Source organism: Symphalangus syndactylus, chromosome 15 (assembly GCF_028878055.3).
Source record: "Symphalangus syndactylus isolate Jambi chromosome 15, NHGRI_mSymSyn1-v2.1_pri, whole genome shotgun sequence".
Taxonomy (NCBI): Eukaryota; Metazoa; Chordata; class Mammalia; order Primates; family Hylobatidae; genus Symphalangus; species Symphalangus syndactylus.
In genome coordinates, this window is record NC_072437.2 from 87256475 (window position 1) to 87271408 (window position 14934).

Here is a 14934-nt window from a genome sequence, read left to right on the forward strand (position 1 = left end):
AGTGCCCTCCACACTCTGCTTTTCCACAGATGTATCTGTCTCTCCAGCATATGGTAAGAAGACAGTAAGATTTCCCTGTGAAGAAATCATTAGTTCATATAGCTGTCTCAACATATACAACCTTTCTCATTTTGGCTTTCTATATTATACATTTCTATTCAAATTTTTTACTACATTTATAACCAGCAGGAAAAATACTTTGAAAAATCTACCAAAAATAGTGTCTGTCTTAATCTTTTGAGGATGTCTGCTAAGATATAGCAGTATCCATATTTTTTTAAAGCAGCCTTAAAAATCTTTTTCTAAAAAGAGTTATTTTGTAGGGGACTTCCATGTGTGTTTCTCTTTCATGTAAGGGAACATGTCACACATCACTACGTGGATGGATTAGGTGGGAGTACATATATTATAATGTAGTATGGCGGAGGTGCCGCTACTTGGAACTGCATGAGATTCAACTTAAAAGGCTTAAGTTGGGTTTCACTACCCCGGTTGATAAAAACTTGCTTAATTTAGCCTTACTAATATTTTAAGTTAACTATAGGTATGCAGTTATTCTGAATAAAGGTTGTATATGTGTGTGTTTTAACTGTTCGATTTTGAGGCTTTTAAAAATTACATTGCCATTGACTACTATTTGTTATTTATAAAGCCTAAGTATCTTCCTCCTAAGGTTTTCTAAGTTTCCACAATTAAAAGCCTTCCTATTTCTAAATGAAACCAAAAGCTTTTATGTAACATTAAAAATTGGAAGCATTTTTAGGAAGGATTTGTCCTTAACCTTGTATTCTAGCCACGTTCTCCAATTATCATCTCTCAATAAGTGGATATCGTATAGCATGAAGGTTATACAGTCACTGTTTTCAAGTTCTCAAAGATATACAAAGGGATTTGTTCTGCTATAAATGTGCACAAAATCTTAAGGGTTTACTGAGCAGCTTTGTGTATGATAAATGTTAGAATTCTGTCCTGAATTAGAAGGAGGAAGTGAAGGCATAAAGAAACCAGCTCCTGCCCATAAGGCTCTGGATCCTTTTCATCGGAGGCACGAGGATTGTGTGTCTGTACCTGCAAGTGAAAGGGGCTACAAATGGTACATTATTTCTAATAAAACTACTGAATAAGCTGAAATAATCTTATTTCTTCTTTTCATAGCAATAGAGAAAAAAATTCATGCATCTCAACAAAGGCGGCAGCAGTTGAAGGAAGACATTGAGCTACTTCAGGACTTAAAACAAACCTTGTGCTCTTTTCAAGAAAAGAGAGATCTTATGTCAAGTTCTACATCAATATCATCCCTGTCTTATTAGGGATTACCACTTCCTAAGCCAAGAGTCATGCCAAATTGCAATCAGGCTCAAAACCAGAGACCAGGCTGTGAAATCCACACATCTTTAGAACTAGTCGTCTCCTCTTGGCCCCGGCAGCTCTTCCCTGTTCTTACTGGTTGACATTTTGATCACTCTTTGCACACTCTTACTTGTGTTTTTTGCTTACTGTCACATTCCCAGCACCTAGTATGCTCAGTAAATGTTTGTAGAATAAGTGCATAAAATGTTCTTAACCTTTGATTCTACTTAAAGCCCATGATGCCTCTTAGATATAATAAATTTGGATTATACTACTTTACTTGTACCAAATTTGCCTGTTTTTGTGTCACAAAGTCTGCTTTTGAAAAAATCTCTTTTCAGCCACAGTTATCATGTGGGGATTCATCATCTTCAAAACAAACACCTAAATTTTAAATTGGACTCTGAATAAGAACATTACCAGGAGTATGCAAGAATGAAAAAAAAAATTGACAGTTACATTTTTCTTAATCTAATAATATACAATTCTGGTTTTTATGCCCACACTACCACGTCTGACCCCTGAAAACTTCACATTCACAATTCTCATTTTTTACCATGGTACTCTGATTTTCAATAATGCTACATCTCAAAATGGGTTTTAACTGAGTCTCCAGCATGGTGTCTGACATGTAATAAATAAGTACTTGAAAAATATTTGCAGGAGATGAAAAAGAGCATTCCATTCCTGTTGTAATGGCAGCCCTAGCCTAAGTTCTTATATCTTAGGGACAAAATCTAAACCAGTGGATTTCAAATCTGGCCGCACATCAGAATCATGTGGGGCACTTTAAAAACTACAGAAGCGAAGACCTCATCCAACACCCTCTGAATAGATTTCCGCTAGTCTAGATGATTATTGATTACTGTAGCTTCAGCTTCCTATCCTGATAGTAAGTCTTAGCAAAGTTTTTGGTTATTGTTTTGTGTTGTTTTGTCTTGTTTTGTTTAAGACAGAGTCTCACTCTTGTTGCCAGGCTAGAGTGCAGTGGCGAGATCTCCGCTCACTGCAACGTCTGCCTCCCAGGTTCAGGTGATTCTCCTGCCTCACCTCCCAAGTAGCTGGGACTACAGGCGTGCACCACCACGCCCAGCTAATTTTTGTATTTTTAGTAGAGACGGGGTTTCACCATGTTGGCCAGGATGGTCTCGATCTCTTGACCTCGTGATCTGCCTGCCTCGGCCTCCCAAAGTAAGTGCTGAGATTGCAGGCGTGAGCCACTGCGCCTGGCCGTCTTAGCAAAGTTTATCTGACTAATCATTTTGATGTCATGATCTCTGTTTAAAAAAAAATCCTTTGTCCCCCACTTTACTTTCACGTTTAACCTGTGACACAGCATGTAACTGTGCACCGTGGAGCACCATGTGTTTGGTGGCCATGAGGCCGGCTACTGGGCAAACTACTAAGGCAGACCTGAGTATGAACTTCAGCTATGTCACTACTGAAAAACTTGAATCCGATTATTTAATCTGAGAATAATGCTGCCTACCTTATGGGACAAAATATGGACAGTAAATAAAATGTGAAGCAGAGAGCACAATGTCTGGCACTGTGGGAAATAAATGTTAAAACACACGCAGGCACGCATGCACTCCCCTTGCTAACATTTCTGTCTTATTTTCTCCACTTTTTTTTTTTTTTTTTTTTGAGACAGAGTCTGGCTCTGTCCCCCAGGCTGGAGTGCAGTGGCACCATCTCGGCTCGCTGCAAGCTCCGCCTCCCGGGTTCACGCCATTCTCCTGCCTCAGCCTCCCGAGTAGCTGGGACTACAGGTGCCTGCCACCACACCCTGCTAATTTTTTTGTATTTTTAGTAGAGACAGGGTTTCACTATGTTGGCCAGAATGGTCTCGAACTCCTGACCTCATGATCCACCCACCTCAGCCTCCCAAAGTGCTAGGATTACAGGCTTGAGCCCCCGCGCCTGGCCTATTTTCTCCATTCTAACCAAACTTAATTATGATAAGTTCTGGAAGGCTCATTAGCCCCCATCTCTAAGCCTTTGCTTGTGCCTCTAACTTTTTGTTTTGGAGATGAGCTAAAAGGACACTTTATATTTTCCCCTACCCAACACAAGCGTTATCTTCAGAACAACTGTTTATCATGTTAACCCTATTACTGTATTAGTCCGTTCTCACACTAGTATGAAGAAATACCAGACACTGGGTATTTTATAAAGGAAAGAGGTTTAATGGACTCAGTTCCGCATGGCTGGGGAGGCAAGAAACTTACAACTGTGGCAGAAGGGGAAGAGGCCTGTCTTATGTGGTGGCAGGTAAGCGAGAGCACGCAAAGCCCAGGGGGAACTGCCATTTATAAAACCATCAGATCTCGTAAGAACTCCCTCACTAGCATGAGAACAGCATGGGGGAAACCACCCCCATAATCCAATCACCTCCCAACAGGTCTCTCCCTCAACAACTGAGGATTACAATTCAAGATGAGATTTGGGTGGGGACACAGAGCCAAACCACATCATCCTATTTGGTTTTCTCTCACTGACTGTTATGAAAAGCTCTTTATAAGTATCTCATTGTGTTGTTAATTCCTAAACCTATCTCACTCTCTCCTAATAATTCGTATGTTCCTTGAGGATAGGGAATATGACTTTCCCTTCATTTAAGTACCCCCAAAGGTACAGACACATTTTGCTACAGTGCCAGTTCAACTGTACTACCTTTCAGCAGGAATAAAATCCAAAGATTTCTATGATGTTTGTTTGTGTATAGTTGAGAATCAAGCAGTTGACATGTTCATGGTGGTACCTATTTTTAGCCTGATACCCACTAAGAATCATACCACTGATTTTTTTTATTGTGGTAAAATATATATATAACCTAAAATTTGCCAACCCAATCATTTTTAACTGTATGGTTCAATGGCATTAAACATCCATTTTTGTGCAACCATCACCACCATGCACCTAAAGCAGCAGTCCCCAACCTTTTTGGCACCAGGGACTGGTTTCGTGGAAGACAATTTTTCCACGGACCATGGGGATGGGGTGGTTGGTGGGGGGTGGGGAGGACGGTTTTGGAATGAAATTGGTCCACCTCAGATCACCAGGCATTAGATTCTCATATGGAGCACACAACCTAGATCCCTTGCATACTCAGTTCACTATAGGGTTTGCACTCCTACGAGAATCTAATGTTCTACTCTTGCCACTGATCTGACAGGAGGCGGAACTCAGGCGGTAATGCTCACTTATCCGCCACTCACCTCCCGCTGTGCGACCTCTTCCTAATACGCCAGAGACCAATATGGGTCTGTGGCCCGAGGGCTGGGGATCCCTGACCTAAAGGACTCTTCATCTTGGAAAACTGAAACTCTGTATCCATTAAACAAGTTCCCCATTCTCCTCTCCCCTCAGACCCTGGCAATGACCATTCTACTATGTCTCTATGAATTTGACTAAGTATATCACACAAGTGGCATCACATAGTATCTGTCTGTGAGTGGCTTATTTCACCCAGCATAATATCCTCAAGTTCATCTCTGTGCACCATGTGTCAGAATTTCTTTCCTTTTTAAGGCTGCAGACTACTGATTTTGAGGGAAAAAAACAACTCTACATGCCTGTTTTAATGTTACTTTGTTTATTAACATGTCATTCTAAATATTACATAAATACAGCTTATATACTAGAGTATCAAACATTGTTCCAGTAAGAAGTTCAAGAGTACATTTAGGGCTATCTTAAGAAATATGAATACTTTGGCTTCCATTATTATATTAGATGAAAAAAATCAATTCAAATAAGAGTTGTCATATCCTGCTATGATTAACAAAAAACCAAGTAGAAAAATAAGAGAGTGTATTTAAAAAAAAATAAAGATAATCAAATGCTTTTTGAAAGACCTGTTCTCTTCACTGCCACACATACTCATAGAAATGACTTAGTAATCTAATATGAGAAGTGGTCCTTCACTTATATTAGGAACTTGGTAAATATTTGTTGAATGAATGAACTATCTATGGATATGAATTTCTACTTGAATTTGTGCTTTTTTTGAAAAAAAATTTTCAAGTAAGAGCAATAGTAAACATACTGAAGTTCACATTTTGCTCAGACCATAAGCCTATATAGAACAGTGATTGTTACAAACACCACCCATCATAGCACAAATCAATGTGCATTTCTGAACCTAGTAAGAAAAGTTCTATCATGTTGTAGAACGAATTCTAACCGAATAATTCACTGGGCTTCAATCACTTGTGATATGGTCAAGAAAAGGGGGCTGGGGCTACTAGGCTTGTATCTATTTCAGCTATCAATGAATTCCTATCTTTGGGGCCTCACTCCCCTTCCCACCCCAATAGACACAAATTTAAAAACATTGCTAAAAATAGTAGCTGCAGCATGTCTTCACCCACTTGTAATTTGGCTCTGAAAATGTATTCAGGCTCCAGGTTCAGAAGAGAGACTTTCCAAGCAGGAGACAAAATTCACTAAGGGAGCTCACTCAAACGGAAATGAGTTCATGGACCAGAGAGCAAAGCAAAACATTGCTCTTAAAGCAAGCTCAACGGACACACATGATGAAACTCACAGTTGAACACTCTTACATCCCAAAGTCACCTTCCATAACCAGTTCAAAAAAACTACTGTCTTTTAATAGGATCTTTTCAGGAACACCACAATTTTGGTGCTTTTTCAAGGTGAAATTGTGCTAATTGTTATACCTAAGATGTTTAAAAACAGAGGAAAACCAAAAGTGAAAGATGATAAAGTTTCAAATAAGCCAATGTGTGATGGATTTGGCCTAAAGTAGATAAAGCAAATTCCATTAAGTCCTGTAAGTGGGTTGACTTGAAGAACCACTTCTTCCAGGCATATATAGTAGATATGATGATTCAGCAGCCATAATTTAGGAAGGCAAGAGTACACTATATATGTCATTATTTTCCTCTTAAGTTTGCATTTATAGAAGAAGGTGGGGGGGACAATTTAAACTTGAGTTCTCAAGTTCTACCTTAATGAAATAAAACACCATTGGATAAGTAGTGGAGATTCTAATTTATAAAATATTCACCTTCATCAAATTTCTTTCATTATCAACTTTTCACGGATACTTCTAAATTACTATTCTTTATGCACTTAAATCTTAAGAGAAATCTTGACTAACCTAGAAAATTTATCTTTACATAATTATCATTTCAACAGGTTTAACATACGTTAAACTGAATATTACTTTGATATATCTTGAAGTTAAAAAAGTCATCAACGTAAGCACACAAACAAAAGTCTGAAACAATCTTAATTATTCCTTCGCAGTAAGGCCACCAAACTAGCAACTAGGGCAGCACTTAACAATCCCCTACGTCAGCATGTTTAATTCACGATGGGGCCTCTCATTCATCTCACAATTCCCCAACTATCACTGCTCCTGCTGTCAGAAGATTGTTGATATGCGGCCCAGGAGAGTTGCTGCCAACTTCCCCTTTCCAAGTTCAGAAGTTCTTCTAATCAAAAATGAAAACAAGACCAAAAACGAGTAAACTTTCACCCTTTTACATGTTCCAGCCCAAATTTAAGAAAGGTCACATTTAAAATACACTTATCTGGAAACAAGAGTTGTTTAAAATGGGCTCAAGAAAAGCCATACACCCTTGATGTGTTCCTACACAGACAACTGTGTCCCAGATGTGGAAAAACACAACCTGATGGTCTTTTACCTGCAGAATTACATCACCCGTAGAGCACAAACTGGACACATCCTCAACAGTGCCCCAGAGCACTCACACAGAACCCAGCAGCCTTGCACTTCAGTTCTTAAAGGCTCCACATTTACTGGCTTTAGCAATGAATTCCTTTAGCAGAGGGCCATCCATTTGCCAAAATGCTGCAGTCTGTGTAACTTCTGTCAAATGATTGATGCAAAACTTAAAGCAGAATTCTTCTAAATCCTGGACACACACAACAAAAATAAAAACAAAAAGGGCTTTTTAGGCAACTTTGATTGAATTACTTCTCTCTAAGCCCTTCACCCCAAATCTCTCACCCTCCCCCAGAAAAGATATTTGAGAGGCCAGATACCTAAAACTAGGCAAAAAGGTGACCACAGGTAGGTGTGAGAAAAACACATACTATTTATTCAACACAGTAAAAGCAATGGTCCCCTAACTCAAAGTGTGACTCTTCAAAACACACACACATATACACGCGGGCACACACACACACGCAAGATCTACAAGGGAAAGAATTTCCTGCACGATTATCACATAATCTAGTTATACTCAAAGACATTGTTGTAAAAGGCAGAATGCCACTTTAGTCCGCAGAATGTGTTTTGTCACATTCAAGACATCAGAGAAAAGAATTAAGATGTGGGTTAGTTTAAGAAACAGAAAGGTAATGAAGAGATATGGTCAACCTAAAGTGGCACATTAAAAAGAAAATCCCAGCCAGGCACGGTGGCTCACGCCTGTAGTCCCAGCACTTTGGGAGGCCGAGGTGGGTGGATCACTTGAGGTCAGGAGTTCGAGACCAGCCTGGCCAACATAGGGAAAGCCCGTCTCTAGTAAAAATACAAAAATTAGCCAGGCGTGGTGGTGGGTGCCTGTAATCCCAGCTACTCAGGAGACTGAGGCAGGAGAATCACTTGAGCCTGGGAGGCAGAGGTTGCAGTGAGCTGAGACCGCGCCACTGCACTCTAGCCTGGGTGACAGAGCAGAGACTCTGAAAGAAAATCCCAAAAAATTCACCTTAAATTCACTTTTATGCTCTCCTAATAATGACTTTATTTTTAAAGCCATGAAGAATAATAACACCACAACTTCCACCACACTAATATCTCAGAACGTCACCCCCACAGAAGTATATTTACACAGATTAGTTTTCAATCAAACAGAAGTCACCAACTACCAACATTCAGGGGAGTCACACCCACAAGTGGTAAACCAGAACCATTTCAAAATCAATCCCTGCCTATGCTAATCCACCCTTTCAGCCCCTGCCAAACTTTAATACAGTCTGTCCCTTAGGATGTTGGAATATATATTTATTAAATCGATCAGGCACCTGGAATGCATACAAAGACTCAATATGTAAAAGGAAATCACACTAAAAGTTCTTATCACAAATAGCTTGACTTTATTATAACTTGGTTAGCTGGTACACTGAAGGTCAGTACTCCGGGTTCTATTGAACCAGAAGCTCAACATTTCAACTGCAGGTTTTGACCGCACATTTCCAGCTACCACGAGGTGGGAATGTTAGAGTGGAAGGGGCCCACACAAACATGGAGAGACCCCTTTTCTGCTCTCAGCACAGACCTCTGCAAACAATGATTTCCTTGTTCTAAGGTTCCTCCTGTCCCTAGCTAAAAGATGCCCTAGAGTAAACTCCAGAAACCCATCCAGTCACATAACCATTAAGAGATAAACCACAGGCCAGGCGCGGTGGCTCACGTCTGTAATCTCAGTACTTTGGGAGGCTGAGGCGGGCAGATCACGAGGTCAGGAGTTTGAGACCAGTTTGACCAACATGGTGAAACCCCGTCTCTACTAAAAATACAAAAATTAGCCAGGCATGGTGGCATGCACCTGTAATCCCAGCTACTCAGGAGGCTGAGGCAGGAGAATCGCTTGAACCCAGGAGGCGGAGGTTGCAGTGAGCCGAGATTACGCCACTGCACTCCAGCCTGGGAGACAGAGTGAGACTCAGTCTCAAAAAAAAAAAAAAAAAAAAAAAAGAGATAAACCACAGCTAATGAGTACCAGCCAGCTGCTGTTTTGTTTGTTTGTTTTCTAGATAATTCGAAATGCACTTAGGATGTTGGCACAGTCTCCGGATTCTTGTTTTTTAATCAGAGATTCCCAGTGGGCTAAAAGCATAGCTAAATGCTCCATATATTATTATAAACTAAAATGTGAAACTGGATAAAGCATTCCCTCTCAGATTATTATTCAAGAAAAAGCACTACGCCTGGCATTATCACCCAGTGATTAATAAATAGCTCTCGGGACTAAATTATATTCCACAGGGATATAAAAGTCACATTTTAAAATTTAGTTATCAAAAACAGAAAACTTTATTTGCATATAACTTTAGAAGTAGCCAGTCGTAATGACAGAAAGTTATATATCAGATAAGAATCTTTAAGTATTAAATTTTAATGATATAATTTCGAATTCACAGGAAGAGTGCACTGAACTCTGGCACCAAACCTCATCACTTCTGTGTCTACTGATGTAGAACTCAAGATCTTTTTAGTGTATATGAAAAAGTGAGTTTAAAGTGAGTTTATTCAGCTTACTAACTGTGCAGAAAATACCTTGAGTATAAACTGTAAGAAGTTCTATGGCCAGGTACAGTGGCTCACGCCTGTAATCCCAGCACTCTGGGAGGCCGAAGCGGGCAGATCACCTGAGGTCAGGAGTTTGAGAACAGCCTGGCCAACATGGAGAAACCCCGTTTCTACTAAAAAAAAATACAAAATTAGCCAGACGTGGTGGTGCATGCCTGTAATCTCAGCTACTCAGGAGGCTGAGGCAGGAGAATCGCTTAAACCCGGGAGACGGAGGTTGCCATGAGCCAAGATCGCACCACTGCACTCCAGCCTGGGAGACAGGAGTGAAACTCCATCTCAAAAATAAAAATAAAAAGAAGTTTTATACACAATGTAGGTATAAAAATGGTGCCGCTAATCACAATTCACTTTATACACTCATGAAAATGGTTCTATCAAACTGCCTTCCCTTCCCCTCCAATTAGTTTGAACTACTGAGGTATCTGGGTATGCAATAAATATTCAAAAGTTCCAAACATTAAAAGCCAAACTAGAGAATTCTGAAAACAATCTAAATCTGGGTTGTGTAAGTAACTAATTAAACCTTGGTTGAGGCAGATCTATGTAAAAGGAAGCCCTGAACGCATGTGGTAAGGGAAGTTTGAATTTGCAAGTTCACCAGAGAGCAGCACAGTCAAGCTGAACCACTTAGCAACCAGTGCCCAGGGTCGGTTTGCCTCTGATGAGTGAATTCGACAAACGCTCTTCCGACTTGACCTCTCTTTAGTATTATAAGAATCTATATAATCTGTTCCTTTCATTCTGCAAAGGATCAAATCTTCAATAACAGGCAAGAAAATGCAACTCCTGCCCAAGTGAGAAGTCAACTATAACAGGGCTGGTTATAGTTGACTTCTTACTTCTAACTGGGCTTTAAATAAAACAGTTCCGAGAAGGACCAGAAGGATCATGTGACCAGGAGATGAACAAAGTTCCTGACAGAATGAAAGTCCTCTTACAGCCCATGGAATAGCAAAGTGGACAGAGTATAAAAACAGAAGGGTCTAATACAGTCTTCTTGGTATTAGAAACTAAACTGTGTTTATGACATTATGTGGTAGAATAATTATAAAGTGTTCTAAGGCAAATGAGATAAAATACCAGATTTATTGTCATTAGCAAAGAAGATAAAAATAAAAACTGCTCTTCTGAAATAATTTATAAATCATTCCAAATCTTTCAACATTTAAACTATTCCAATCAATATATATACTCTGAAAATAAGTTGTTTTTCCTTTCCACAAATTTTCCTTAGTAACAAAACAAAACACAGAGCATTGATGGTCTTAATATCATTTTCAAAAATGCTAATGCAGCCTCTCAGGGAGTTCTTACCCTGTCCTAAAACTCCAAAGCTAAACTAGTTGAATGTTAATAATTTGAAGACCACCTAACCAGGGTGAGCAGGTGCCTCGACATCACGGCTCCCCACAAGACACACTCCAGATGACACAAGATCACGAATCACACCCAACTCTGTCCAACCTGTTGTTAGAGTAACTGCAAAACAAAACCCCAAAACTGTCAGTCTATAATTCATGTTATAGCACACCAGGTACAAAATATCCCAAATCAAAGAAGTTTTGTTTTGTTCTCAAAATGTACTTAAACATTCTACCATATGGAGAAAACATAATTTATCTCATTACGCAAAAAACATTTGTCAGCCTACTGCTGATCAAAGACTTTTCATTTGGCCCACCAAAAGAAGAAAAAAATGCTGGCCACCAAGCCTTAACACCAAGCTGTCCAATACTCATACCTCAGACCAACTTTAGAATTAGATTCCAGGGCTCATGTTTATCGCTTCCCTCCAAAAGCAAGATCGTAAGATATAAGTTGCTCAGTACATAGGATTTCTGGAAAGTTCTCTACTCTGGTTAAACAAATAATACTTCCCAACTGTTTCTCTTAATGTTCAAATACACATAAAAATAAAAAATTTCCTGAAAAGAATCAGTTTACAGTGTGCGACTGATCTATCTTGAAACAATGTTTTATCCACATTTTCTCCCTGATGTCAATATTTATTCAGGTCTGTACCAAAGGAATATCTGAGTGCTCCTTTGTCAAGTCCTTCTTAATAAAACTTGTGGACAGTTTGACAACACGTTCATAGCCAGGGCTCCACACTCATCAACTTACTTTTGAAACTCCCTGTAACGACTGAGTCCATACATTTTTGTTGCTTTAATGTGTGTACATTTGCTTCAAAGCTATCTTGTCAAAAGGGGGCATGGAGGAACCTCAGGTACTTTCGTAGAAAGAGAAGAAACATTGGAAGCAGGTAGTCTCCATCTTCCTAGCATTTTGGCCCACAGAACGAAGGCAAAGTCATCTAGTATCCCCAAGTTGAGCTCTAAAAATAATAGTTTTTGCAGTTAATTTCTAACCTGACTCATCAGTAGCTTCCAATCAACTAATAAACACAGTAAGAAGGCTTTCTTTTTAAGAGATGGCAGTCTCACTATGTTGTCCAGGCTGGTCTCAAACTTCTAGCCTCAAGCAATCCTCCCACTTCAGCATCCTGAGTAGCTAGAATACAGGCATGAGCCACTGTGCCCAGCTATGGATTTTAATTTTGTACTCCAGAACTTCATTCATGTACTCACTATATCTTATAGTATTAAGGAAATAAAATGTAAAAGCACATTAGTCAATTACGTAACTTGTATTATAACCTAAGAAATATACCCTAGAAAGAGGCCTGGCGCAGTGGCTCGTGCCTATAATCCCAGCACTTTGGAAGGCTGAGGTGGGAGGGACACTTGAGCCCAGAAGTTCAAGACCAGCCTGGGCAACATAATGAAACCCTGTCTCTACAACAAATAAAAAATAATAAATTAGCTGGGTGTGGTAGCACACATCCGTAGTCCCAGTTCCTGGACTGGGAAGGAAGGAGGACTGCTTGAGCCCAGGAAGTTGAGGCTACAGTGAGCTGTGATCACACCACTGTGCTTCAGCCTGGGCGACAGAACAAGACCCTGTATCACCAGGAAAAAAAAATACATATAAATTATGAATATATATATATACACACACACGTACATATACGCCCTAGAAATAAAGAGGTGACTCTTTCTTTTTGTCTTCTTTCTATTCTCTAATTTTTCTATGTTGAATGTGTAATATTTGTAGGATTTTAAGTTTTTTTAAACTTTTTTTTTTTGAGACAGAGTCTTGCTCTGTTGCCCAGGCTGGAGTGCAGTGGTACAACTTCTGCCTCCCAGATTCAAGCAATTCTCCTGCCTCAGCCTCCCGAATAGCTGGGATTACAGGTATGCACAACGACACCCAGCTAATTTTTGTATTTTTATAGAGACAGGGTTTCACCATGTTGGCCAGGCTGGTCTCAAACTCCTGATCTCAAGTGATCTGCCCACCTTGGCCACCCAAAGTGCTGGGATTACAGGCGTGAGCTCCAAGCCTGGCCATTTTTTTTTTTAAGCACACCTTCATGGTGAAGGTATTTCAAATGTTTTCACTCATTCATTTAATTCAACATGCATTTTTGAGTGCCAGCTCCATGGCCATACTGTGACAGACTCTGGGGAATCACACATATTTGGAGTCTTTCTAAAGGAAGTTTTTATCGTGTTTATACTTAATATGAGAAAAATGAAAACTAGTAAAGGAAATGACCTGCTGGCACAGGAAGCAGCAGCAGAGGCTTTTTCTGTAAACTTCCTAGGACAGATCTTAGCTAAAGGTGAGGAAGAAGTTTCCAGCAACTTGAGCTAAGACATCTGCCTCTGCCCAGGTTGTTTTCACTGGTGTTAGTCAGCAAGGTCTGATCCTGAGTGTGGAACTCGTTAACAAGCAGGAGGAGCATGGAGAGGCCCAGAGAGGATTCTAACATCAGTCACCAAATGGATAGAAAAGGCACTAACCCAATTTAAAATTATACCACCGGGTGGAAATAAAATCTAAGGAAACAGCTTTTCTAATAAAGAGGTTCAGGGTGTCACAGGAAGGACAGGAAAAAATCATACCCCATTTTCTATTAGAAATGATTTACTTTGATCATCATTCCATCTGTTGTCAGGCTGCAGACAAAGTCAGCTACATTTGACCTTATCAAATATTTATAATCAGAATACAGCCTGAAACAAAAATAGGATACATTTTGAAAATACCGTGGTCAACTTTGATCCCTACGTGTGATGAAGTGTGTCCTCTGTTATACCTCAAAGGACACAGCTGCAGATCTTTGCAGGTGTTTGATAAACTCCTTGATACCAGATATTCTGCTTTGTCAAATGATAACAAAGTATCTGCAAGGATAGGCTAATTGTATCATTCTACATGCATACCTTAGCTAGACATTTTGAAACTCCAAGGCTATTGCTCTCTACCTTTTATTCTCTCTGAATCTGTGAAACCAACCATACCTGCCTTTAGCTCACTGATCATCCTTAATGCTTCCTTTAAGGTACTATCTTCATCCAGTTCAACATTTATCAGGTGCCTAATATGTGCCAGGCACTATAGGGTATACAGATGAATGAGACAGTTCCTACTCACGAGGAGCTTACAGTCTGATGCTTTGGTTCTTCAAAACAAACGCACACAAACTTTCAGACTCTCAAAAGCCCATTAATTCACAGGCTCAAGAGATCTGTGAATCCCAGATTAAGAACTCAACCCAGTGCAAAAACAAAAGGAGTCCACAGCAAGTTCTTAACAGGTAAATAACTGTGAGCTGTAATTAGACACTAATAGAATTGCAGAGCATACAGATACAAATCATACGCATCCCCAGCTTATGACAGGGCAGAGGTGGAAAGACAGCAAGGTGAGTCTTGAAATAAACACATATGCTGACATTAAGAAAGACTTGAAACTAAAATATGCTGTTTGTTAGTCCAATTAGGTGTGGCACCTTATGTTCCAACCTGCAGCATAGCTGCTAGGACCTTGGTTCGTTTCCTGTCTTACTTAGAAATGAAAGTAGAGGAACAACGACTTTTGAAACAATGAAGAGGGAATTAAGAAGCAAGGGCAGATTTCAGTTTTCAATGGGTTCACTGATTCCCTAAACAGAAGTGGAGTGACTCATCGTTTTCCATGCCTCACGCGAGAAGTAGGGGAGACAAGCACGAAGGGAGTTAAGGGTGGTTTGGTTTCTGTTTGCTGTTTAAGTTACCTCTGCATCATATCTGACTGCAGCAGAGAATAGCGAAAAGGCATTCTCCACAGTAATTCCTCTCTTGATAATGTGCTGACAAAGCTTTTTCAGTCTGTTTTCACAGTAAGATGTCGCCAAATCCAGAAGACCTAAAAGTAAGATA

At 39.8% G+C, this 14934-nt stretch overlaps 2 protein-coding genes across 19 annotated transcripts in view; one reads left to right on the forward strand and one right to left on the reverse strand.

The window, feature by feature from the left end:
* Positions 1–1629, forward strand: part of SETDB2 (SET domain bifurcated histone lysine methyltransferase 2) — a 93556-nt gene extending 91927 nt beyond the window's left edge. For all 10 annotated transcript variants that reach the window (XM_063619161.1, XM_063619165.1, XM_063619162.1 and 7 more), the window contains one exon: positions 1156–1629. In XM_063619161.1, coding sequence (XP_063475231.1) covers positions 1156–1310 — 155 coding nt within the window. In that variant the 3' untranslated portion in view covers positions 1311–1629. The remainder of the gene's footprint in view (positions 1–1155) is intronic.
* Positions 1630–4931: 3302 nt separating this feature from the next.
* The window catches only part of RCBTB1 (RCC1 and BTB domain containing protein 1), a 53426-nt gene continuing 43423 nt past the window's right edge, over positions 4932–14934 (reverse strand). For 6 of the 9 annotated variants that reach the window (XM_055244331.2, XM_055244332.2, XM_055244333.2 and 3 more), the window contains 2 exons: positions 14790–14920; positions 4932–7259 (listed from right to left, as the gene is read on the reverse strand). In XM_055244331.2, coding sequence (XP_055100306.1) covers positions 7119–7259; positions 14790–14920 — 272 coding nt within the window. In that variant the 3' untranslated portion in view covers positions 4932–7118. Of the gene's footprint in view, positions 7260–11788; positions 12003–14789; positions 14921–14934 lie in introns of all 9 variants that reach the window. The other 3 variants (XR_008651245.2, XR_010116050.1, XR_010116049.1) reach the window with 2 other exon arrangements.